The sequence below is a fragment of the Mercenaria mercenaria genome, chromosome 8, assembly GCF_021730395.1.
Source record: "Mercenaria mercenaria strain notata chromosome 8, MADL_Memer_1, whole genome shotgun sequence".
Taxonomy (NCBI): domain Eukaryota; kingdom Metazoa; phylum Mollusca; class Bivalvia; order Venerida; family Veneridae; genus Mercenaria; species Mercenaria mercenaria.
Genome location: NC_069368.1, coordinates 51325011 through 51352399, shown reverse-complemented (window position 1 = coordinate 51352399; position 27389 = coordinate 51325011). Strand labels below are relative to the sequence as shown.

At 36.5% G+C, this 27389-nt stretch overlaps 2 protein-coding genes across 2 annotated transcripts; both read right to left on the bottom strand.

The window, feature by feature from the left end:
* Positions 1 to 1777: 1777 nt before the first annotated feature.
* On the bottom strand, positions 1778 to 24394 carry LOC123566353 (uncharacterized). Its single transcript, XM_045360342.2, has 8 exons — positions 24320 to 24394; positions 15125 to 15257; positions 13657 to 13750; positions 12164 to 12239; positions 10255 to 10521; positions 7365 to 7541; positions 5053 to 5143; positions 1778 to 3160 (listed from the first exon to the last, which is right to left on the bottom strand). Exons 2-8 carry the CDS (start codon positions 15249 to 15251, stop codon positions 2394 to 2396), a joined length of 1599 nt encoding a protein of 532 aa, XP_045216277.2. The 5' UTR covers positions 15252 to 15257; positions 24320 to 24394; the 3' UTR covers positions 1778 to 2393.
* Positions 24395 to 25573: 1179 nt separating this feature from the next.
* On the bottom strand, positions 25574 to 26230 carry LOC123565348 (clumping factor A-like). The gene has a single exon (XM_053549149.1). It carries the CDS (start codon positions 26228 to 26230, stop codon positions 25574 to 25576), a length of 657 nt encoding a protein of 218 aa, XP_053405124.1.
* Between the last annotated feature and the right edge of the window lie 1159 nt (positions 26231 to 27389).

The window sequence follows — 27389 nt, the reverse complement described above, 5'->3', positions numbered from 1 at the left end:
AAACAAGAGCACCGCCTTGCGGGTGCTGACGCTCATCTGATTTTTTTTGTATAATAGAAATATTGTCCTACCCATGATTTTCTAAGTCTAAAAAGGGCCATCACTCTTGCAAAAAGCAGGATAGAGTTATGTTTCTTGATGTACAGTGTCCACTTATGATGGTGAAAAACTGTTGCAAGTTTTAAAGCAATAGCTTTGATAGTTTATGAGAAAAGTTGACTTAAACATAATATTCAACCAAGAAAATGATTTTTCTAAGTCCAAAAGGGGCAATAATTATTGCAAAAAGCAGGATGGAGTTATGTTGCTTGCTGTACAGGGTCAGCTTATGATGGTGAACAAGAGTTGCAAGTTTTAAAGCAATAGCTTTGATAGTTTAAGAGAAAAAGTTGACCTAAACATAAAACTTAACCAAGAAATCTGATATTTTCTAAGTCCAAAAGGGGCCATAAATCTTGCAAAAAGCAGGATGGAGTTATGTTTCTTGCTGTACAGGGTCAGCTTATGATGGTGAACAAGTGTTGCAAGTTTTAAAGGAATAGCTTTGATAGTTTAAGAGAAAAAGTTGACCTAAACATAAAACTTAACCAAGAAATCTGATATTTTCTAAGTCCAAAAGGGGCCATAAATCTTGCAAAAAGCAGGATGGAGTTATGTTTCTTGCTGTACAGGGTCAGCTTATGATGGTGAACAAGTGTTGCAAGTTTTAAAGGAATAGCTTTGATAGTTTAGGATAAAAGTGACCTAAACATAAAACTTAACCAAGAAAACTGATTTTCTAAGTCCAAAAGGGGCAATAATTCTTGCAAAAAGCAAGATGGAGTTATGTTTCTTGATGTACAGGTCTGCTTATGATGGTGAACAAGTATTCAAGTTTCAAAGCAAAAGCTTGATAGTTTAGGAGAAAAGTTGACCTAACAAAAAACTTAACCAAGAAATCTGATATTTTCTAAGTACAAAAGGGGCCATAAATCTTGCAAAAAGCAAGATGGAGTTATGTTTCTTGCTATACAGGGTCAGCTTATGATGGTGAACAAGTATTCAAGTTTCAAAGCAATAGCTTTGATAGTTTAGGAGAAAAGCTGACCTAAACATAAAACTTAACCAGGCAACGCCGACGCAGACGCCGACGCGACGCCGACGCCGACAACCGCTCAAGTGATGACAATAACTCATCATTTTTTTTCAAAAATCAGATGAGCTAAAAAAGGTTACTTCCTTTGGCTCTAAGCCAATCAGAATTTAGATATAGTGAAAATACATCAAAATTAACCTTAAATTCTAGGTAAAAGGGGACACAATTCAAGAAAAATAGTGCCAGAGTTATGCACCTTGTGTCACATGATGTGGGTGATGAGGTGGAACATCTATTTTAGTCTGAATCAAATCCATTCAGTAGTAATTGAGATATAGTGAAAATACATCAAAATTAACCTTAAATTCTAAGTAAAAAGGGGCATAATTCATGAAAAATTGGTGTCAGAGTTATGCACCTTGTGTCACATGATGTGGGTGATGAGGTGGAACATCTATTTTAAGTTTGAATCAAATCCATTTTGTAATAATTGAGATATAGTGAAAATACATCAAAATCAACTTAATTTGAAGTAAAAGGGCATAATCATAAAAAATTTATGTCAGAGTTAAGCACCTTATGTCACATCATCTGGGTCATTAGGTGGAACAACTATTTAAGTTTGAATCAAATCCATTAGTAATAATGAGATATAGTGAAAATACAACAAATTAACCTTAAATTCTAAGTAAAAGGGACATAATTCATGAAAACCTGGTGTCAGAGTTATGCACCTTGTGTCACATGATGTGGGCACATGATGTGGGTGATGAGGTGGAACATCTATTTTAAGTTTGAATCAAATCCATTCAGTAGCAACTGAGATAAAGTGAAAATACATCAAAATCAACCTTAAATTCTAAGTAAAAAGGGGCATAATTCATAAAAAAATGGTGTCAGAGTTATGCACCTTATGTAACATGATGTGGGTGATGAGGTGGAACATCTATTTTAAGTTTGAATCAAATCCATTTAGTAATAACTGAGATATAGTGAAAATACAACAAAATTAACCTTAAATTCTAAGTAAAAGGGGACATAATTCATGAAAACTTGGTGTCAAGAGTTATGCACCTTGTGTCACATGATGTGGGTGATAAGGTGGAACATGTATTTTAAGTTTGAATCAAATCCATTTGGTAATAACTGAGATAATAGATTTCGGGACGCGACGGGACGCGACAAAACTGACTCCTATATACCCCCCTCAAACATGTTTGGTGGGGGTATAATAAGCATGACATTGTACATTTTACACTATTAAAATAATAAAAATACAATAATTTGTATGATACTTTAAAACTAACAAAACTTCTTCTTAATTTTCTAAAGTATCCATTAACTGATCTTCTGTTAGTTCATCATCAAAGTCGTCAACATCTACCTCAGCATTACAATGATCACCTTTCATATCTACCTTGTTACTCAACACATTTTCTTTACCATGTTTAACATCTGTATTCTGTTTTATATCTGGCAATTCCACGTTTTTGTTCTCACTTTGTTTAATTTCTGTGTATCCACTTGCAATATTGTTCGGCTTCTCCTTCAAGATAATTTTCTCACTTCCTAAAGGTTCAATGACTTCAGACATTTGAGTGTCTACAGTACTTTCACTTTCAGTTTGTAAACAGTTCTGAACATCCTGATTTTCAATGACTTCAGACATTTCTTCAGAATGACTACCTTTACCAACTGTTTCACCAGTTTCAGTGTCCATGGTTTCTGACTCAGAACCAAATTTAATTCCAGTATCAGACTGACCAGCCGGCCCTGTGTGCCAATGTTGTGCATTTTCTTTGGGATTTTCAGCCACAGTTATATTCTGACTTGGACCTTTCTCAACAACTTCTGACATCTCGCTATCCATATCAGTAAATTTTTCACTGTTAGTATCTTTGCTGGTATTTTGAGAAGCAGATCCAGCTTTTTCACTGCTATTTTCTAGATTTGCCCCTAGCTTCTGACTAAAACCTTCATTATCATCTTGTGAGGCATCAACATTGTTCTGGTTAGGTTTTGTTTGCGTTGGACTGCTAGGTGTTCTGGTCTTTGTTGGTGTTAGGGAATGCACTGCTTTGGACCCTAGAAACAGAAGAATTTAATACCATTCAAAAGAACAAGTAAGAATTTAAACTAGAATTCAAAGTGAAATAACTAAAGACATGCATTTCTGTTGTTTTACATACTGCAACCTAGTTATTTAAATAAACCTGAACTGCAAAATTCACTACTGGTACTGATGATAAACCTGGACAGAAAATGAGTTTTTTTTACCTGTAACTTTTTTATTTCTAAAAATTGTTATCAATGATTGGTATCAAAATAAAGCTTAACATCTGCTAAAAAATTGACATGATTTAAATTTATATTAGTAAGTAAACTCACACGAAGTGAGGCCCTGAAAGGGGTATGTAAAATGGGGACTGTACGAACGTTGACTGATGATAAATTCGACCACTTAGTCATTTACAAAATTTTCTCTACAGTATTATTTTGAAACTTTCCTAAAAATGCTCCAACAGTCATTCCGGATCAAGTAATGAAAAGTGACCCAATGTCAGGCCTTCATGTGTCGACAGTGAGCATATGCAAAAACATCCTCTTCCCCAGTAATTTTGGATAAATATTTTTTAAACAGATAAATGTATGTCATTTATTTATACAGAATATTTACCAATTTTGTTAACACCAGTTGGTCTTGTAAGAAACTGCTATTAGACAGGGTGTTCAATTATATAAATAACCGATTGAAATCTAATAATCTGAAGGTGGTCGACTTTACCATCTGTCCTAGTTTAACATCAATACCAGTATTAACTGATCATTTCAAAATGTTTGCATGGCAGATTGGTGTTTGATGCAAGATTTTATCTGAAACATTAAAAAATCACCAAGTAGCAGCAGTCAAAATTCTAACTCAATAACCTTTAGTCTGCTGGTAGCAAGTAATTTTGCCTTTGCGACCAGTGCAGACCAAGATCAGCTTGCACATTTGTGCCGGCTGATCATGGTCTGCACTGTTCACTATTCAGTCAATAAATTTTCAGTGAACACCCCTTTAAATAATAAGTGGTACTGCCCAAATAGAATGATGGACCAGTCCATTTAGAAAATATAGCAGGGTAAAGGTTAAAAACTATCATTTCTGTTTCACATTTATACTGCTATGGTCTCTTACAAGCCAAATATTTTGACCAACATCTTACTATTAAGATTTTAAACAAGAGGGCCATGAAGGCCCTGTATCGCTCACCTGACCTATTGACCTAAAGATCATCAAGATTAACATTCTGACCAAGTTTCATTAAGATATGGTCATAAATGTGGCCTCTAAGTGTTAACTAGCTTTTCCTTTGATTTGACCCGGTGACCTAGTTTTTGACCCCACATGACCCAGATTCAAACTTGACCTAAAGATCATCAAGATTAACATTCTGACTAAGTTTCATGAAGATACAGTCGTAAATGTGGCCTTTAGAGTGTTAACTAGCTTTTCCTTTGATTTGACTTAGTGACCTAGTTTTTGACCCCACCTGACCCAATATCGAATTCGTCCAAGATTTTATAGAGGGTAACATTCTGACCAAGTTTCATTAAGATTGGGCCAAAATTGTGACCTCTAGAGTGTTACCAAGCTTTTCCTCTGATTTCACCTGGTGACCTAGTTTTTGACCCAAGATGACCCAATATCAAACTCGTCCCAAGATTTTATTGAGGGTAACATTCTGACCAAGTTTCATTAAGATTGGGCCAAAATTGTGACCTCTAGAGTGTTAACAGTCAAATTATTGACGACAGACGGAAGGACGACTGACGACGGACACGGGGCGATCACAAAAGCTCACCATGAGCACCTCATGCTCAGGTGAGCTAAAAATAGCAAATTTCATATTTTCTTAGCTGTTTAATGTACATTCATCAGTAAGAAAGAAGATAGCTGAATATTTAACATTGTGTTTACTGATCTCTTGTACCTGGAGTAAGGTGACCCATTTTCTTCAGCCGTCTCTCCATTGCCAACTGCTTGTTCCTCTCTATCCTCTCCAGCTGTTCTGGGGTGATCCCCTGTATCATACATAAAATATACCACTTAATTTTCACTTCATTAAAACACCAGAGTACAAAATTGAAATATATATGGGCTTTTGTGCCATTGCAAAACTTGGTGGCCATCTTGAATCTCTCAGAGGGCATGCTTTCAGACTATCACTATTGTTTTTCTTGCACCTCATAAACCACCTACACTAATTCACAAAGATGTGAGGGGACCTCTAAAACACATAAAACCTGTCATACACAACAGTAACAATGTACATGTTATGTGGGACCTCTAACTCACACAGAACATTCCTAATGGGGACTTGCACACACATAACACCTCGCTCATACACTGTAGTAACAGTGTATTCATTACTAGAGACTTCTTAATACGCACACAGAACCTCCCTTATATACTGTAGCAACTGTGTTACTGTTACAACGAACCTTTCATGTAAACATTACCTCTCATGCATGCAAAACCTCCCACAGATATTGTATTCTACACTGGTTTTATTACTAACAATTACTTAACAATAGTCAGTTGATCCCACAGAGGTCTTTGATTTGAACCAATACAAACTTTGCTAAATTACATCAATGGCAGTGTTACTGAACTACAAATGACAATAGCAACAATGACAGCATAGCTTAAGAATGAATATAGCATCAACAACAAAGTAGCTGGACAACGAATGACAATAGCATCAATGACACCATAGCTGAACTATGAATAAATATAGCATCAACGACAGCACATCTAAAGGAAAAATTAATACAGCATCAACAACAGCAAAGCTGAAGGCCTAATGACAACAGCATAAAGGAGTTGTAGCTGAAAATACAAGGCACCGCCTTGCGTGCTGACGCTCATCTGATTTTTTTTGTGTAATAGAATTATTGTCCCTACCCATATTTTTCTAAGTCTAAAAAGGGCCATCATTCTTGCAAAAAGCAGGATAGATTATGTTTCTTGATGTACAGTGCCACTTATGATGGTGAAAACTGTTGCAAGTTTTAAAGCAATAGCTTTGATAGTTTATGAGAAAAGTTGACTTAAACATAATACTCAACCAAGAAAATGATTTTCTAAGTCAAAAGGGCAAATAATTATTGCAAAAGTCATGATGAGTTATGTTGCTTGCTGTACAGGGTCAGCTTATGAGGTGAACAAGTTGTTGCAAGTTTCAAAGCAATGCTTGATAGTTTAAGGAGAAAAAGTTTGACTAACATAAAACTTAACCAAGAAATCTGATATTTTCTAAGTCCAAAGAGGCTATAAATTTGCAAAAAGCAGGACGGAGTTATGTTTCTTGCTATACAGGGTCAACTTATGATGGTGAACAAGTGTTGCAGTTTTAAAGCAATAGCTTTGATAGTTTAGGATAAAAGCTGACCTAAACATAAAACTTAACCAAGAAAACTGATTTTCTAAGTCCCAAAAGGGCAATAAATCTTGCAAAAAGCAAGATGGAGTTATTTTTCTTATGTACAGGGTCTGCTTATGGTGGTGAACAAGTATTCCAAGTTTCAAAGCAATAGCTTTGATAGTTTAGGAGAAAAGTTTACCTAAACATAAAACTTAACCAAGAAATCTGATATTTTCTAAGTACAAAAGGGGCCATAAATCTTGCAAAAAGCAAGATGGAGTTATGTTTCTTGCTATACAGGGTCAGCTTATGATGGTGAACAAGTATTCCAAGTTTCAAAGCAATAGCTTTGATAGTTTAGGAGAAAAGCTGACCTAAACATAAAACTTAACCAGGCAACGCCGACGCCGACGCCGACAACCGCTCAAGTGATGACAATAACTCATCATTTTTTTTCAAAAAATCAGATGAGCTAACAAATGACAATAGCATCAATAACAGAGTAACTGAAGAACAAATGATAACAGCATTAATGACAGTATAGCTTAAGATAAATGACAATAGCATCAATGACAGTTTAGCTGAAGAACATATGACAACAGCATCGATGACAGCGTAGCTGAAGGACTTTCTTTTCAAACTTTGGTTCCCAAAATGTAAACTGCCTATTTGTTTCCCAGCAAGGAAACTTTAGCTTTACAGGGTGCAAGGTTACATAACTGAAGACTGGAGACTGATCTAAAACATCAGCACCTGGTAGGTTGATTTTAAACTTAGTGTTGAAATTGACCAATGGCTGGGCTGCATTTTAAGCCTTGTCTCCATAATCAGACTTGTAACCTTGGAGTAAGGTCTTCCATCAACTTTCCTATACATACATCAGTTGTGTGTCTTCCTGTCTGTACTGGAGTAGCAGGTGTAACAGATGCTCTGTCATCTCTTTGTGAAGCAGTTGCCTGTACACCAGAGCTGGGTTCTGGCTCCACCTGGGAGGCACTCAACTCAGCTTCTTCTCTCAGTAACTCATCCCACATGTCCTCTCCTCTTACTTCTTCCTGCATATAATATATATACATAGTATACTGTACAGTATCATTTCTTAATGCTAAATGGGGATGCTTTCTGTCTTGAGTACTCAATTAAATCAATTAAATTAGAGGGATGTTAAAACAAGGAGCTGCGTTCAATAAACGCTTGACGGCCCCAGTGGCATCCTTGTCGATACAAAGCAACCTAAGTCCAAAACGAGGTAAAGTTCAAGGTCAAGGTCAAACTGAAGTCAGGTGATGTCTGAAGATGAGGAATGGTCACAGGTTACATCTGCATTAGTATCAAGTCATTCTAGTTAGGGGTATTGATGCTAGACGAAACGGTCCCATTTGGTTAACCTCGTACAGACGGACGAACGGACAGGACAATCATTATATGCCTAACGCATCAGTAGATGCCAGGGGCATAAAAATATCCAGAATTTTGCTTTTAAGCAGCACAAAAGCATTGAATATAATAATAGTATTAAGCTACTCTCTTATAAATTTAAATTAATTACACTGATCTAAAACGAGGCTCTTTTAAATATCAACTTAACATTCCCTTACCTACATTATGTAACAGTTTCATAGATTATCTGATGACATGTTAAGAAATGAGAGCACTTGTCCAAGTATTTTCAAAACCCCTTGCACGAGTATTTATCAAATTTTTATAACATCTGGTCTGTAACTTTGTTAAATGCAAACAATCTCAAATATATTTTCCTGTTTCGTAATTCCTACTTGTTCCTTAATTATCTTTTTAAATTTCTTACTGAGCCTTCAGAAGGGAATTAAGCTTCTGCTGAGTGTTTGTTTGTTTGTTTTGGGTTCAACACCATTTTACAACAGATTTCAGTTATGAAACAGCTAGCAGTTTACCTAACCTGTGTTTCTTGATTCTGTAACGGTACAAACCTGTTCTCCACAAGTAATTGCCAACTTTCCCATATGAGTCAGAGGTGGAGGAAGAATGATTTCAGGCACGTCTTTTATCATATCATCACGGAGAACAAATGGCAAATGCCCTGTCAAATTCCTGACCCATATTTGATGACCTAGTAACCTAGTTTAAGACCTCAGGTTACCCAGTTTTGAACCTGACTTAGATTTTAAAGAGACAAATAATCTGAGAGTTTCATGAAGATCAATTAGTAATGTGGCCTCTAGTATGTGAATGTTTCTCAACAATTTGACCTAGTACTGTAAAATCATTTAATTTCGTGGGCATGAAATTTCGTGGTTTTGGTCAAAACAGCAATTTCGTGGGAATATGAATTCGTGGATTTCAACTTTGAACATAAAATTAATGGGAATTTTACTTGTTCGCTGGGATTAAATTTCGTGGATTGACTCAACCACGAAATCCACGAAAATTAGTCCCCCATGAATATTAATGATTTCACAGTAACCTAGTTTAATACCTCGGATAACCAAGTTCTGAACTACATCTTGATTTTATAGAGACAAACATCCAGACAAAGATTTTATGATGATCAAGAAGATATTGTGGCCTCTAGGTTAACAAGGTTTTTCTTTGATTTGACCAGTTACCTAGTTTTTGATCAAAGGAAATTTAGTTTGAACTTGTCAACAAACATACTGAAGATATCAAGATGATCAAACAGAAAAAAGACATCTGAGTGTTAACAAAGCTTTTTTTCGACTTAACCTAGTGTCCTATTTTTTTTAAAACTGACCTAGATTTCATAATGACAAACACTTGGAGAAAGTTTTAAGAAGAATAAACAGAAAATGTGGTCTCTAGAATGTTAATGGTTTTTCTATGATTTGCCCCTGTGGTTAGTTTTTTGACCCCAGGTAAGCCAGTTTTGGAACCTGACCTAAATTTCATGGAGATAAACATTCTGATAAAGTTTCATGACGGTGAGGCAGAAAACATGGCCTCCAGTGTGATTTTTTAAAATGTGTAAAATTTCCTATTAATTGACCTTGTGTCTAATGCGATAAGTTTTTTGACCCCTGAACAATATTTAAGTAATTTTGCTGTGAATTGTAACATGGTTCATACAGAACTTTCAAAACAAAATCCAAGTACTTTTCAAGGATTTTTTCCCCATTTTCAAGGACTACAAAATCGCATTTGTCGGATTTATTTCTTTTACTCATGATGAATGCTGTCGATTTTCTACAAAATAAACACCGCCACAATAACCCGGAAATGACCTTCAATTCAGCACTGATAAAATTTCACATTGTGATAATTGCGTTTAGACTACTAAAACTCAACCCGGTAGCATACCGTACTATCATTTACTCATTGGAAAGCCATGTCGAAGGTACGTCTGTCATTTCTTCGATTTTTTTCTCGATATTTTAGTCTGTTCTGTTATTTTTTCTGAATTTCTATTCGCAGAACATCAATTCAAGGACAATTTATCAAAATTTACTTGTTTCTTTTTTTTCAAAATTCAAGTACTTTTCAAGGAGTTTTTAGCAGTTTCAAATTCAAGTCAAGTACTTGGCATCAAATTAAAGTACTTTTCAAGACCTGTGCAAACCATGTGTAAAGTATTGCTAAATTCTGTAAGACTATAGTAACTGTATCCTGTATCTGTATTGGGGAAGTGATTACAAAACTGGAAAATAAAACCCTGAAACTTTTAGACATGCACTTTTAAATCCTGTAAAAAGTACAAAACCCAACTACATGAGCACATGTCTCTGGTCACATGAAGTATGGAACATTAGTACATTGGTTAAAGAGTAGGCCTACCTGTACATTGTTCTCAGGCTCCTCCCCACGTCTCACACCATCCTCCTCCGGCTCCTCCCCACGTCTCACACCATCCTCCTGGTCCGACCCAACAAAATCATTATCCAGTATCGGCATATCCAAACGCATTTTCTTAATACATGTCTGAACCTCCTTTTTACTGCCTAGCTTCTCTACCCGCTCTATCACCTCATCAAATGGCATCTTAGGAAATAAACGATGTGCCCAATGCTCCATCTGACGCATCAACAATGCAAGATCATGTGACTACAAAAAAATATTATCGAACATAAATTAGATCTACTCTGTAGCTTTGCTGAGTTACAAATACATGAAAATGATAGGAGTTTGTAAAACATATATGTGTAACTTCTTCCCACTCAAGGTCACTGTGGCCATGACTTACTGATCAAAAAAACAACAACAGGAGTCATCTACTATCCTCAGGCAGTCACTGAATGATGTTTAAAGACTGTAGGCCATAGCATTCTTTACTTATTGAGCAGAAAGAATTTTCTTTCTCAAGTTCAATGTGACCTTTACCTCACTTACAGGGAATGAAAATCATAGGGGTCATCTACTAACCACTGGCAATCCTCCAATGAAGTTTGTTGACTGTATGCCAGTGTTCTTAATTATTGTGTGGAAAAAACTTTCAGTCTCAAGTCAGTGATTTCGACCAAAAACCCCATAACAAGAGGGACAGGTAATCACTATAAAGTTTGACAAATGTAGGCCAGTGTTGTTTAGTTACTGAGCAGAAACCTTTTTCAAGTATTAAAGTCAATATGAACTTGATCTTTGATCTACTGACCCCCAAAACAAATGATGTCCTCTATTGGCTACTGGTTAATGTCCTACGGAGATTGGCCATTCTGAGATCAAGCAGTCTACAGTAAATGATCAGTAACCAAATGGTCTAGAAACAGACAGACTTCAAAAGGACTGATGATTTAAAATAAACAAGAAATATAACTGCAGTGAATAAGAACCATAATCCTATCTTGAATATTTCTAAAATGATCTCCCTTTTGTCCTTCTTTGGATCACAACTCTTATATCTATTAAAGACATTTCAACAAAACGTTTAATATAAAGAAACCTATGTATAATATTTTTCAAATTAGCTCCCTTTTTGCAATTAGTTGTCTTCCTTTCCCACAGCCTTATTCCAAAAAAAAAATATATATATATTTTTAAACTATCTTCTTTTTCTTGTAAGTTTTGTAAAGGTACTTGCAACCACTGGAAATAACAGGACATGCAAAATGCAGTAAAAACTTGTTTTCTTTTAAAGTAATTTAAGAATTAACTATCAACTATTATTATTTTTAATACATTGTATTATACATTGTAGTCATATCACGTATGATCACTTAACAAAGCACTCTTAATGAGCATCTAGTCAGAGACCATAAAATTTGACAGATTCAATTCAGAGGGGTTTCCAGTTCCAAAAGGATTTCTCGTTTGGATAGGTTTCAGTTTTGCAGGGGTTTGCAGTTGTGAAGGGGTTTTTGTTTGAATAGGTTGCCAGTTTTCAAGGAATTTTGGTTTGTAGGAGTTGGTTTTGGTTTTGAATGGTTTCTTGTAATGAGCTTGTGTGAAAGAAAAAATTCAGCCACGCCATGAGAAAACCAACATAGTGGCTCTGCGACCAGCATGGATCCAGACCAGCCTGCGTATCCGCGCAGTCTGGTCAGGATCCATGCTGTTCGCTTTCAATGCCCACTGCAATTATAGAAACCATTAACGAACAGCATGGATCCTGACCAGACTGCACGGATGCGCAGGCTGGTCTGGATCCATGCTGGTCGCAAAGCCACTATGTTGATTTTCTCGTGGCACGGCTCAAATGTTGAAGTTGTGTTCATTCTAAATCTCTTGAAGCAACTACAATCAAACTTACTTCATATCCTTTTCCTTTGAATTTAACATTTTTAAACAAATTTGGTAAAATGGGTATTCCCCTATCTCCAGTCAGCCTGCAAACAAGGATAGATTATAATTGTTAAAACATATAAATCCCCTGCAAATTTACACTATTTTATAGGGAGATTTCTCGAATGAAGCTGTAGGGTGCCCCAACCTTGAACCTAAAGATAGCCGACTAGCTGCATACAAATCTGCCACACTTGCCCTTTTTACGACCTGTACATCAAGCTACTAAATTCTGCCAATTTACAATCAATATTCTCATACATATCACAGTCACCTGTCCTCCAGAGAAAAAGGTGGATACACTTCTGAAAATATTACATGACACCTGTTGCTAAGCTTAATGATGTAATGGCCATTAAGGAAGCATTATATAACTGACACAGTAATGCATAAATGAACAGAAAACTGATTTTTACATTTTAAGATACTTTTAATAATTTCAAATTTATGCTTCAAAATGTACTTTTCCTAAAAATCAGGCAAAATCACAATTGTGAAAAAAAAATATTTTCCAAAATTTTACAAATTTTTTACATGGAATATTGCTTTTATTCTTACTATTAGATATTCTGCATGTTTTATAACAATCCATCCAGTCAAAGGGAAGGGTATTTTTATGCCAAAATTGACTGAAATTTACCATCAAAAATACCCAATTCAAAATGATAAACACCAACAAGGGTACTTTGAAAATAACTCAGTTCTTTAGAATGGTGTATAATATCAATGTTTTTTACCTTGAAAACAAAATCAAGGAAAAAACCTAATCATGGAAAAGGCTGATGAAACAGTAATTGTACAGTATAATCTCAACAGTTGTCATGATGTGCAAATATAGATTCTGATAAAATAGTAATGTACATGTATTTGTAGCTGTCCCATGCACCAACGGGAAATTGCCCCAAACTTTTAACATCTGAACATGCTGAAGTTCTAGAATATCACTACATCAATACTTTCTTTTCTTTTTTCTGTTGGTTTTAATGTCACACTTCAACTTTAGATCATAATATAATTATGGAGACTTTCCAGATTCCCGACGGTAAAAGAAAAACATGAGGTACAGTAACTGCTCTGCACATTATTTTCGGCATGGATGGGCACCTGGGTTGAACCACTAACCTTTAAAAAGTCTGCTTGATGCCTTCTTCACATGAAAAAAATTAAAGAGCTAGGTTTCAAACCTACAGTTGTGAGGGTAGTGATTCGAGGTAAGAAGACTTAACCAGCTACAGAGATCCCCACTTTTGCAAGAAGTTCACCTTTTTACAGAGTGAAGGTAGAGACAATTATACCAGATTTCACTTAAGTTATTTATTAATAACAGTTAAGACACATAATATTGTTATATCATTCAACTTTTTACTGCTGTTTTCATGCAAAAGTCATTTAGGCATGTTTCTCTCTCAGATACAATTATCAAACAAACTATAAGAAGTTACAATACGCCGCTCTCATTACCTTGTTGGGTCTAACTTTGGCTGAGGTTTCCTCACAACCTTCTTAGCTGCACCTTTAGACAGATCTTTCAACCTTGCCAACACTTCTGCATTCTCTAGAAAATATACCAAAATATATAGACGGATGTTTCAACTATAATACTATTTATGCGGAGCCAGATGAAAAAATAGGTGGTGCACAAGTTCATATCATGATAAAGACTCATGCAAGGTTTCATCAATTTATATAAAATACTTTTTGAGCCAGGCAGGTCACAAATTTTTTTTCGGACTGACGGACAAGACTGAATCTATACGGGGCCGCCACTCATAGTGGGGGGCACAAAAGTTCAAATTATATCTTATAAGATATAAGGTCCTACTATGGTATTACCTTATTCTTTAGAATGATGTAAAAATGAATGCTATTTTCACATTTTGAAGGAGTAACCGAGGAAACATTACAGAAAAGGTATTGCCGGGCCTTATATATTAGGACTGAGTGATTTAAGCGAGTGACTGATTGTCTGATTCAACATTTGAGTTCTAAATAATTGGAATTACAGGGCTCCAGATAAGATGCGTATTAGAGTAAATTACCCTTTGAAATAATGCATATACCAGGGTGCGATTTTTTTTTAAGCGTATAAAAACGACAAGAAATTACAGAAACCCTGCAATGACTTTACTAGCGTAAACAAAATCGGAATTATCTAAAGGCTTTACGTAACAAAGCACGGTCAGCATTAATTCTCCCACACAGAACGTACAGATGCATTGAATGATACTTTATAAGTTAAACTATATTATATACCAATGCATTCGTAAATCAAATGGTTGGGAAACAATATTGATCGTACGATAGTGTATTTTAAAGCGGTGTCGATTGAAAAATATCAACCGACGGTGTAGAGTAAAGAACAAAATATCTCTTTCTAAGATTGTAAAAACTGAACAAACACTACGCATCTTTAAACCAACAAGAACGATCATTAAAACATATTTAAAGCTATATTGAGTATTCTATTGGATTCAGTAGGGGTGTTTTAAGCCAAAGTAACCCAAGGAGAACAAAAAGCAAAAACTTAATGCTGAATTGAAACTGAACTGCAAACAAATTCTTTGGGTGTTCACCAATTAATAAATATTTATAAAACCGTTTTCTTTTTTTTTACATTTACAAGTTTTCTGGAATAAAATTACTCCTATAAATTTTCAGATTTTACCATTTTTTCTTATCACAAAAATTAGATGAGTAAATACTCATAGGCCAAAAAAATTATCTGGAGCCCTGGAATTAGACAAAATTCTAATAGCTTTTAAATGATTAATTGCTACTGGTGATTTAATGAATGAAATAACAAATATATGACTATAATTTAAGCTGAAATGATTGCCCTTTTTGTTGCAACGGACAGTTAAAGTGCCCCTTTGATTCAACTGCACCATGCCCGTTTTAGGTCCTGGAAAAAACACTATCAGTCATATACCTTCTTCATCATTTTCTTGAGTTTGGGTTGCCTCGGGAAGGTCAGGCAGAACCCTCGATGCTCCGACATCTTCATCTATATCATCATCATCAAAAATTTCACCCATGTCAAGATCTGTTGATTCCATTTTTACCTGAAATGTAACAAACTTGCTACAAATTAAAATGTCTTAAAATCATTCTTTTAATACTGAAAATGTGTACTCTACTATATGTTATGGCGAATAATTATTACACAATCATTTTCTTAACACTGTGTTACGCTATTTATGATGCCTCTCTTTGTACACTATTCAAAATACTAACTAGAGCGCTGCCAAGCGGGGCAATATACGCCCGAAGGGTTACATCAGAGGATGGGAGCAAAATTTAAAGAACTTGACTGTTGAAGCCCAAAGGACAGGAACAACAACAAGAGCTGTCGGAGGACAGCAACGCTCGACTATTCAACAGCCTTGTCAATTGAATGAATACAAAAGTTGAAAAGGGGGGATAATTTGTAAAATGCAAAGTAAGGTATTGAACCTCTGTACAGCATGTCATATCAAGACAGTGAACAGTGTGTGAAGTTTTTAATCTTTCCAATTTTTGGATACTGAGATACCAGCTTACATACAAAACTTAACAAAAAACTGCTAGTCAAAGGGGCATAATTTTGTAAAAATGCCAAGTAGAGTTATGGGACCTTCACAGTGCATGTTAGATCATGACAGTGAACAAGTGTGTGAAGTTTCAATCCATTCCAATCAGTGGATACTGAGATATCAGATTACATACAAAACCTTAACCAAAAATTTCTAAGTCGAAAAAGGGGCATAATTTTGTAAAAAAGCAAAATAGAGTTATGGAACATGTGCAATGTAGATCAGTTCATCACAGTGAATAAGTGTGTGAAGTTTCAATCCATTCCCACAAGTGGTTACTGAGTTACCAGCTTACATACAAAACCTTAACCAAAAATTTCTAAGTCGAAAAAGGGGCATAATTTTGTAAAAAAGCAAAATAGAGTTATGGGACCTGTGCAATGTAAGTCAGTTTGTCACAGTGAATAAGTGTGTGAAGTTTCAATCCATTCCCACAAGTGGTTACTGAGATACCAGCTTACATACAAAACCTTAACCAAAATCGGGACGCGGACGCGGACGCCGACGCCGACGCATGGGCGAGTGCAATAGCTCACTATTCTATGAATAGTCGAGCTAAAAAGAAGAAATTCCAAAAAAAAAATAAAAAAATGTTCAAGTCCAAGAAAAAATTCTTACTAGGTAAAGTTATGTCAAAATACATCTAAAAATTGGATGTACCATCCATATTTTTCCACAGAAAAGTGGTTTCAGTTTTTCCCTACTGCCAATAATAAAAAAGTTTCAAAATAAGCTATTTATAGGCTATTTAAAGTAACAAAAAAGGGAAGTAATTCAAAAAAAAAATTATTGTAAGAGAACAAAGAAGTATTTTGCCAAATAAATACAAGAGCACTGCAATGCAGAGCAATATACACAAAGCAAGGTCATACATGACCTTTGACCCCTAAGTGTGACCTTGACCTTGAAGCGAGTCATCCAAAACATGCGCTCTGCATGTCATCTCAGTGTGGTGAACATTTGTGCCAAGTTTCTTTGAAATCCTTCAAGCAGTTTAAGAGTTACAGAGCGGACACAGCAAAGTCATGTATGACTTTTCACTCCTAAGTGTGACCTTGACCTTGAAGCTAGTCATCTGAAACAAGCACTCTGCACGTCGTCTCAGTGTGATGAACATTTGTGCCAAGTTTCTTTGAAATCCTTAAAGCAGTTCAAGAGTTACAGAGCGGACACGAAACACACTCCTATGACCCTTGACCCCTATGTGTGACCTTGACTTTGAAATGAGACACCCAAAACATGCGCTCTGCACGTCGTCTTGGTGTAGTGAACATTTGTGTCAAGTTTCTTTGAAATCCTTCAAGGGGTTCAAGAGTTACAGAGCAGACACATAATTGCTAACGGACGGACGGACACCAGGACCATAACATAATACGTCCCTTGTTAGACTACACGCTTTTGATGAAAAAGTATGAGTTTCGCATCACACTGTGCAAAAACGGTTTATGACAGCAAGAAATGAGAATGTTTTTCATGGATATTTATATTTAAGCAGTGTGAGGGCGTATCAGCTGGTATTTTAACGTAACAAATGAGACTTTTAACAGGCGGGTAACATTGCCTGATCAGGCTTTGGACATAAAAACTAATATTTCTTGAAAAATAATGAAGATATTTCTTTTAAGCTTGGTCCATTTTCTAAGCATAACATATGATGCATATTAAGGTAGAAATAACTTTGTTGCCTTCAGTTTTGTTAGAATTACTTCCCTTTTTCAGATTTTTATGATGCATAATTTTTGAAGTCCAAAATAAATATGTTTAAATGCAATGTTTAAAACAGGAAAGAGTTCAATGGTTTTCTATTGCTTCAAACTTCCGCGCCAATACCTTTCTTCTATATATTTAGGGTTAAAACTTTGTTTCTAGTGCAGATATGAACATTTTTTTTACAACTTACATTTCTCTATAATGTTGTGAGGGCACAGTAAAATGAATACATTTATGTACTAGCGCAATCATTTATTATTATTATCATTATACCACATTTATATAGCACTCTTTTCATGCACTTGTACACGTTCAAAAGTGCTTTACAGAATAAATTGCAAAAATACAAACAAATACGTATACAAAGATAATGCATTCCACATTAACAACAAGAGCTGTCTGATGACAGCGCGCTCGACTATTCGAAGAATTGATTGAAGAATGGTGTCAAAATATTTCCACGGATATTCAGACAAAAGAAATAAATAGATTAGACAAACAATGTTCCTGTATTACTTTGATTTCGATAAGTCTTGCACTAAATGGCAATATATGAGCCAATTTCAAAGTCCAAAAAGGGCCATAATTCAGTCAAAATAGTTATGTACTCTTGCCTACAGATGGAAATCATAATGATAAACAAGTGTTCAAAGTTTAAAAGCCATATGTCAAATAGTTTTGACAAAACATGGACTTATATGGAAACAGAACCAATTTCAAAGTCCAAAATGGGCCATAATTCAGCCAAACTAGATGACAGAGTTATGTTCTCTTTCCTACAGATAGAGACTATTATACTAAACAAGTGATAAAAGTTTCAAAGCCATATGTCAAACACTTTACAAAAAATATGAACTGGTACGAAAAACTTAACCATGATTTCTCAGTCAAAAAGGGCCATAATTCAGCCAAAATCCTTGATGGAGTTATGTACTCTTGCCTATAACTGGACATGGTGATGGTAAACAAATGTTGAAAGTTTCAAAGCTTTATCTCAAAAGACTTTGTCAAAATATGAACTGGTACGAAATATTAACCCAGATTTCTAAGACAAAAAGGGCCATAATTCAGCCAAAATCCTTGATGGAGTTATGTGCTCTTGCCTATAACTGGACATGGTGATGGTAACTAAGTGTTGAAAGTTTCAAAGCTTTATCTCAAAAAACTTTGTCAAAATATGAACTGGTACGAAAAACTTAACCATGATTTCTAAGTCAAAAGGGGCCATAATTCAGTCAAAATCCTTGATGGAGTTATGTGCTCTTGCCTATAACTGGACATGGTGATGGTAAACAAGTGTTGAAAGTTTCAAAGCTTTATCTAAAAGACTTTGTCAAGATGAGGACTGGTACGAAATATTAACCCAGATTTCTAAGTCAAAAAGGGCCATAATTCAGCCAAAATCCTTGATGGAGTTATGTGCTCTTGCCTATAACTGGACATGGTGATGGTAAACAAGTGTTGAAAGTTTCAAAGCTTTATCTCAAAAGACTTGGTCAAAATATGAACTGGTACGAAAAACTTAACCATGATTTCTAAGTCAAAAGGGGCCATAATTCAGCCAAAATCCTTGATGGAGTTATGTGCTCTTGCCTATAACTGGCCATGATGATGGTAAACAAGTGTTGAAAGTTTCAAAGCTTTATCTCAAAAGACTTTGTCAAAATGTGGACTGGTACGAAAAACTTAACCCAAGGTGTGACGCCGACGCCGTGGTGAGTAGGATAGCTCTACTTATTCTTCGAATAGTCGAGCTAAAAATCATGAATGAAAACAAGTATAATTTTAAAAAAAAAACAAGAGCTGTCCGTAAGACAGCCAAGCTCGACTATTCGAAATATTGTCACAGAAGCAGGAAATTATTACCCAAAATGTTAAATATCAAAAGAGTTTTAAGTTCGAAAGGGGACATAATTTGACCAAAATACATATCAGAGTTATGGGACTTGATGTTATCAACTAGTTTTATAACCCCGAAGAAACATGTTAAGTTTCAATTCAATATCTGCATTAGTTTTGGGGATAGTAACTTGCATGTTAAACTTTAACCACAATTTTCTAAGTCCAAAAGGGGGCATAATTTGCTCAAAATACATGTTAAGAGTTATGGAACTTGACCCAGCGAGGTTGGTTATTGACCTTGAAAAAGAATAAATAAGTTTCAAAGCTATATGCCTTTTGGTAATAGCTGTATGTACTTGCACGCAAAACTTTAACCAGGATTTTCTAAGTCCAAAAGGGGGCATAATTTGGCCAAAATACATGTCAGAGTTATGGGACTTGGTGCTATCAACTAGTTTTATAACCCCGAAGACACATGTGAAGTTTCAATTTAATATCTGTAGTAGTTTTGGAGATAGTTACTTGCATGTAAAACTTTAACCAGAATTTTCTAAGTCCAAAAGGGGGTATAATTTGCCCAAAATACGTGTCAGAGTTATGGGACTTGACCCAGTGAGGTAGGTAATTGATCTAGAAAAAGAAAAAATAAGTTTCAAATCTATATGCCTTTTAGTAATAGCTGTATGTACTTGCACGCAAAACTTTAACCAGAATTTTCTAAGTCCAAAAGGGGGCATAATTTGGCCAAAATGAAGGTCAGAGTTATGGGACTTGGTGCTATCAACTAGTTTTATAACCCCGAAGACACATGTGAAGTTTCAATTCAATATCTGCATTAGTTTTGGAGATAGTAACTTGCATGTAAAACTTTAACCAGAATTTTCTAAGTCCAAAAGGGGGCATAATTTGCTCAAAATACATGTCAGAGTTATGGGACTTGACCCAGTGAGGTAGGTAATTGATCTAGAAAAAGAAAAAATAAGTTTCAAATCTATATGCCTTTTAGTAATAGCTGTATGTACTTGCACGCAAAACTTTAACCAGAATTTCCTAAGTCCAAAAGGGGGCATAATTTGGCCAAAATGAAGGTCAGAGTTATGGGACTTGGTGCTATCAACTAGTTTTATAACCCCGAAGACACATGTGAAGTTTCAATTCAATATCTGCATTAGTTTTGGAGATAGTAACTTGCATGTAAAACTTTAACCAAAATTTTCTAAGTCCAAAAGGGGGCATAATTTGCTCAAAATACATGTCAGAGTTATGGGACTTGACCCAGAGAGGTTGGTAATTGACCTAGAAAAAGAATAAATAAGTTTCAAAGCTATATGCCTTTAAATGATAGCTGTATGTACTTGCAGGCAAAAACTTAACCAAGGTGTGACGCCGACGCCGACGCCAGGGTGAGTAGAATAGCTAGACTATTCTTCGAATAGTCGAGCTAACAAGATAAAAAAAAAATAAATGTACCTGTCAGTTAACAAAATATTGTACAAAGAAGTGGGTTTTGAGCAGGCTTTTGAAAGCAGCTAGCGTGTCAGCTTCCCTGATCTTGACAGGAAGAGAGTTCCAAAGCTTTGGAGCAGTGCACGAAAAGCTGCGATTGCCATACATCATGGTATTAGATTTTGGGCATAACCAGTGACAGCGTGTCTTGCGATCTTAGGGTCCTGACCGGTTTATACACTTCTAGCATATCCCTAATATAGACAGGGGACTGATTGTGTAACGCCTTAAAGGTGTGGGTCAGAACCTTGTACTGCACCCTGTATTTCACTGGCAACCAGTGAAGCTCCTTTAGAACCGGTGTTATATGATTGCGACGGGGCGTCTTAGTGATTACGCGAGCTGCAGTGTTCTGGACATGTTGCAACTTGTTAAGTGTGCTGTTTGGTATACCACTTAACAAGGCATTACAGTAGTCTAACCGTGAAGTAACCAGGCTGTTTATAAGGGTTTTTGTGGCATCACTGGTAAGATACCGTCTGATGTGACCTATTCTGCGAAGTTGTGCATATCCAGCCCTGCACACCGAGTTGACTTGTTGTTCCATATCCATACCGCTGTCAAATACTGCTCCAAGATTCCTAACACATTTCGTGGATTTTATCACAGAATCACCGACCTTCACAGAAACGTCATCAATGTACTTGGAGTTACGCTTTGATGTCAATAGCATTACCTCAGTTTTGTCAGCATTGAGCTTCAGCATGTTGGAATTCATCCACGAGACAATTTCAGTCAGACAGCTCTCAATGCGGCGCAAAGCTTCACTTCTGGCCACAGCCTCTATCGGCTTAAAAGATAGGTATAATTGAGAGTCATCAGCGTAGAAATGATGAAGAAGTCCATGACGTCTGCATATGGCACCCACGGGTTTAGTGTACATGATATAGTTCTTTGGACCAAGCACTGATCCCTGGGGCACACTGTATTTCATCAACGTAGGCGTCGACAACTCACCATCAACGCATACAGTTTGATAGCGGTCATTAAGATATGATGACATCCATGCAAGTGCTTTGTCTGTGACTCCAAAATGATGTTCGAGCCGGTGTAACAGTGTTTGGTGATCAATCGTGTCGAAAGCCGCAGAAAGATCGAGTAGCACGAGGACTGTTACAGAATTTTGATCGAGAGATGTGAGGATGTCATTCTGTACCTTTATCAAAGCCGACTCAGTTGAATGAAACTTTCTGTAAGCAGACTGCAGTCCTCATGTAGCTCATTTTCACTCAAGTGCCGCTCAAGACGCGCATCTACTACCTTTTCTAAGATTTTTGAAATGAAAGGGAGGTTAGATACAGGCCTGTAGTTTTTGAGAATGTTTGGTTCAAGACCTGGTTTCTTAAGCAGGGGTCTTATCCTAGCACTTTTAAACTCTTTTGGTACATAACCTAATTCCATTGATGTATTTATGATGTTTGTTATCAGCGGCAAGAGCTCATCGAGACATTTCTTCAGAAGCCATGTTGGTAAAGGGTCAAGTTCGCAGGATTTGTTTGGAGATTTTTGTATAATTTGTTCTACCTCTTCTATCGTTGTAGGAGCCAAATCAATAAGACAGTTTGCTACTTCTTGGTGTTCTGGACAATGCAAGTCTACTGAATCACGATCAGTTTGGCTATGCGAAATAATATCATTCCTAATGTTCTCAATTTTCTCGATGAAAAAGTCACTAAACTTCTGCGCAAGTTCCTTTGGTGATGTGTTAGAGGGACGGGAAGCATCTTGGCTGTCTCCTAGTAGATTTTTGGTTATCTTGGCCAAACTTTTGTGGTCAGTGCCACACGACTTCACCTTATCAGAGAAGTAGTCGGTTCGGGCCTGAATTAGGAGTTTATTCATGGTAGCACATTGGTCCCTATAAAGTTGATGGTCGATTGTTAGTTTCGATTTACGCCACTTCCGCTCAAGCTTGCGTTTTAAATGTTTAGCCTCATTTAGAGCATTAGAAAGCCATTGAACCCTTTTTTGTTTTAAACTTAGCATTAGAACATTTTTTTTTTGCACTTCAAAAATTATGCGTCATAAAAATGTGAAAAGGGGAAATAATTCTATCAAAACTGAAGGCAACCAAGTTATTTTTATCTTAATTTGGATCATATGTTATACCAAAGAGCTATAAAAATAAATAGATTGGCAACTTAAAAGGCATATAGAGCAAATCTCGCCAACCTCCCGTGACAAAAAACGAGATCTCGTAAGAGGCGTTTACCGGAAGTGGCGCTTTCTCCACGCGCCATTTTGTATGCGAAAGCAATTATTCATCGGTAAAATAATTATCACCGTATGACCATGCTTCTTTCTATGGCAAAAAAAACGTGTACTTCGTGTCTTAAGACCATTTCACATTAAACTAATTTTGTTTTAGAAGCTAACGTGTATTTTAAATGTAGTTTTAAAGGTACAAATTGTAACTCCATGCTCGCCGATGTTTGTTTTTAGTAAGATAACGCCGAATCACGCTCTGACACGAGCTCACGCGAGATTACAGCCAGTTGCCATTCTGTGTATTTTATACTTCTTTGGTTATACTTAATAAATGGACCAAGTTTGAAGGAAATATCTTCATTATTTTTCAATAAATATTAGTTTTTATGTCAAAAGCCCGATCAGGCAATGTTACCAGCCTGTTTAACAGCAGTTGATAATGACCATATACCAAAATTCCCATTTTGACAGCTGGATCCCTTGTCTATAAATAGGGGTTACTATACCCCAGACCACCCCAAAACCTTTATGTGCTGAACCCCTGTGATTGGGACGGCCCAATGGCTTCCGACAATATGAATTTATTATGGGTCCGGAAAAAGTTTGACAAAAAAAATAAAAAAGTTTTATAAGTCTTGATAAAGTAACGTAGCGTTGGTATGGGGCCAGTAGCACTTGTGGAAAAAGCAGGGGTTTGGGGGCGGCAGGTAACAGGCTGGGCACATCTCTCAATCGGGGTAAATTACCTCGTTCGGGGTAATATACCCCGATCGGGGTAAAAGAAGAACAATAGAAAAGTACAAAATTTTTGATAACTTTTTTATTAAGGAAGTGCTAATGCTCATATTTTCGGGTCAACTTCGTATGATATAAACACTTGACAATATGATAATTTTTCAACAGATTTTTGATGTAAAAATTTCAGAATTTCACCATTTTTTAACATATGCAAAATTGATAAAATGGTACATAGGCATGTTTGTAATGATGATATAAAACTTTAGTAAAAATATTTATGTTAGCACTTTAAAGAAAAAAGAAATATCAAATTTTTTGTGCTTTTCTTATGTTCTAGTTGTACCCCGATCAGGGTACATAACCCCGAATGAGGTAATTTACCCCGACTGGGAGATGTGCCCAGCCTGTGTAACGTCACGACATCAGTATTTCTGACCGGGGACCGCTAAACTGGAAGTGTCCCCCTAGCCTATCGAGTTAATTACATTTCTGTTAAATAAAGGAAATTATGTTACAATTTTTCTTACAACTTGCAATAAATATACCACCTTTAAAAGAAGATACACAGCTGTAAAAAATATTATTTTTGACGGTTCGCGCGTTTTCCGCCGCACATTACAACAACACAGCGTGACAATTACAAACGTTTACAGTTACCGTACCGTTCCGTACACAGCCAACTATTGCCGGCTTGGATACCCAAAAAGCTTTAATTCCAACAAATCTATCCAGTGGCCTGTTTAGAATATAGCTATCTAAATGTGGCTGCATCTCAACTGTCAATCAGTCATGAATTTCAACACTTATCGCATAACAAAATCTTGAGTAAAATTGAACACTACACAAGTGCAATTTATCAAGCGACATTTGGATACATCGATCAATCTTTTTCATGGATAGGCCTTCCTCATACCATCAGTCATACCATAAGTAATACCACCAGTCACACCGTCAGTCACAACATCAATACCACTAGGCACAGCATCAGTCATACCATCAGTCACACCTCCAGCCCTACCACCAGTCACACCATCAGTCACAACATCAGTAATACCACTAGGCACAATATCAGTCATACCATCAGTCACACCTTCAGCCCTACCACCAGTCACACCATCAGCTATACCATCAATCACACCATCAGTCAAACCATCAGCCCTACCATCAGTCACACCATCAGCCCTACCATCAGTCACACCATCAGCCATACTATCAGTCAAACCATCAGTCACACCATCAGCCATAAAATCAGTCAAACAATCAGCCACGCCATCAGCCATATAATCAGTCAAACCATCAGTCACACCATCAGCCATATCTTCAGTAACACCATCAGTCACATCATCAGTCTCACCATCAGTAATACCACCAGCCATACCATCAGTAATACCATCAGTCATACCATTAGTCTCACCATCAGTAATACCATCAGTCACATCATCAGTCATAACATCAGTAATACCAAAGTCACACCATCAGTCATACCATCAGTCACATTATCAATTATACCATAAGTCATACTATCAGTAATACCATCAGTAATACCACCAGTCACACTATCAGTCATACCGTCAGTCACACCATCAGTCCTACCATCAGCCATACCATATGTAATATCACCATCAGCCTTACCATCAGTCATACCACCAGTCACACCATCAGCCATACCATCAGTAATACCATTAGTCACATCATCAGTAATATCATCAGTCACACCATCAGCCCTACCGTCAGTCATACCACCAGTCACACCATCAGTCATACCATCAGTAATACCATTAGTCACATCATCAGTAATATCATCAGTCACACCCAGCCCTACCATCAGTCATACAACCAATTACACCATCAGTCCTACCATCATTAATACCATCAGTCATACCAATAGTCACACAATCGGTCATACTATCAATCACACCGTCAGTCACACCATCAGCCATACCATCAGTAATACCATCAGTCATACTATCAGTCATACTATCAGCCCTACCATCAGCCCTACCATCAGTCACACCATCAGCCATACCATCAGTAATACTATCAGTCATACTATTAGCCCTACCATCAGTCACACCATCAGTCACACCACCAGTCATACCATCAGTAATACCATCAGCCATACCATCAGTAATACCATCAGTCATACCATCAGTAATACCATCAGCCATACCATCAGTCATACCATCAGTAATACCATCAGTAATACCATCAGCCATACCATCAGTAATACCATCAGCCATACCATCAGTCATACTACCAGCCATACCATCAGTAATACCATCAGTCATACTATCAGTAATACCATCAACCAAACCATCAGTAATACCATCAGTCATACTATCAGTCCTATTATCAGCCATACTATCAGCCCTATCATTAGTCACACCACCAGTCACACCATCAACCATACCATCAATAATACTATCAGTCATACTATCAGTCACACCATCACCATACATCAGTCATCAGTCATACTATCAGTCATACTATTAGCCCTGCCATCAGTCTCACCATCAGTAATACCATCAGTCATACTATCAGTAATACCATCGGTCTTACTATCAGTCACACCATCAGCCCTACCATCAGTAATGCCATCAGTAATACCATCAGTCAGACCATCAGTCTGTCACCAGTCACATCATCAATTATACCGTCAGTCACACCATCAGTTATATTATCAGTAATACCATCAGTCACTCCATCAGTCACATCATCAATTATACCGCCAGTCAACCCATCAGTCATAACATCAGTCACACCATCAATCATACCATCAGTCACATCATCAGTCACAATACCAGCCATACCATCAGTAATACCATCAGTCACAAAATCAGTAATACCATCGGTCACAAAATCAGTAATACCATCGGTCACAAAATCAGTTATACTATCAGTAATATTACACACTCAAAGTGCGCCAAAAGAAACATTAGAGAAATCCAATAGGCCGCAAATGAACACCAGGTCGCCTTATTGGAAACAGCATGTTTTACTTTTGTTATCGGTTGAGCTTGTGAGCCCAAACTTGTTGTTATCAATACGAACTCCCTGTGATAAAATCTAGATTTTTTACATAGTATAGATCTGAAATCGACGGTGTTTTTGCTTGTTAGGTAGGCCCCATGTGGTTCTGGGACGATCTGTGTATGAAAAGAATTGGAAGCACTGCCTTACCCTTGCATGATCGTAAGAGGCGACTAATAGGGTCTTAACATTTGGTTTTGCAGTAACTCTGTGATTCCAGCAGGTATGCAAATTTTGATTCCATACCTCATGTTTTTATTTCGATGTAAATGAGATGTGGAACCAAAATTTTTAGCCCTGTTTGGCACCATATAACCTAAACTGTGTTGGTGCGCCGTAAAACCCAAATAAATAAATAGGGTTTTTATTATTTTTTTTTTTTAATATTTCTATATAAATGGTAACTCTCCAAAAACCAAAACTCTACTTCTGCTAATAAAATCTACATGTATCTATAACATATTTTAACGAAGAAAACTGTGAAAAGCCTCAATTGTAAAACTCTCGTGCATGCCTCTCTGGGATTTAACTTTTATAGTGTTCAACTGTAAAATTGTATATGGTAATTTCATAGGAACTTAAATGGAA

Bases quoted from the DNA above. Each gene is read 5' to 3' on its own strand.
- LOC123566353 (XM_045360342.2), bottom strand. From the start codon at position 15,251: ATGGAATCAACAGATCTTGACATGGGTGAAATTTTTGATGATGATGAT. The intron at 13,751-15,124 runs GTATATGACTGA...TATATTTTCTAG, and splicing joins TCAAGAAAATGATGAAGAAG to AGAATGCAGAAGTGTTGGCA. The intron at 10,522-12,163 runs GTAAGTTTGATT...ATTTTTTTGTAG, and splicing joins TCAAAGGAAAAGGATATGAA to TCACATGATCTTGCATTGTT.
- LOC123565348 (XM_053549149.1), bottom strand. From the start codon at position 26,230: ATGTATGGTGATGGTGTGACTGATAGTATGACTGATAGTATTATTGAT.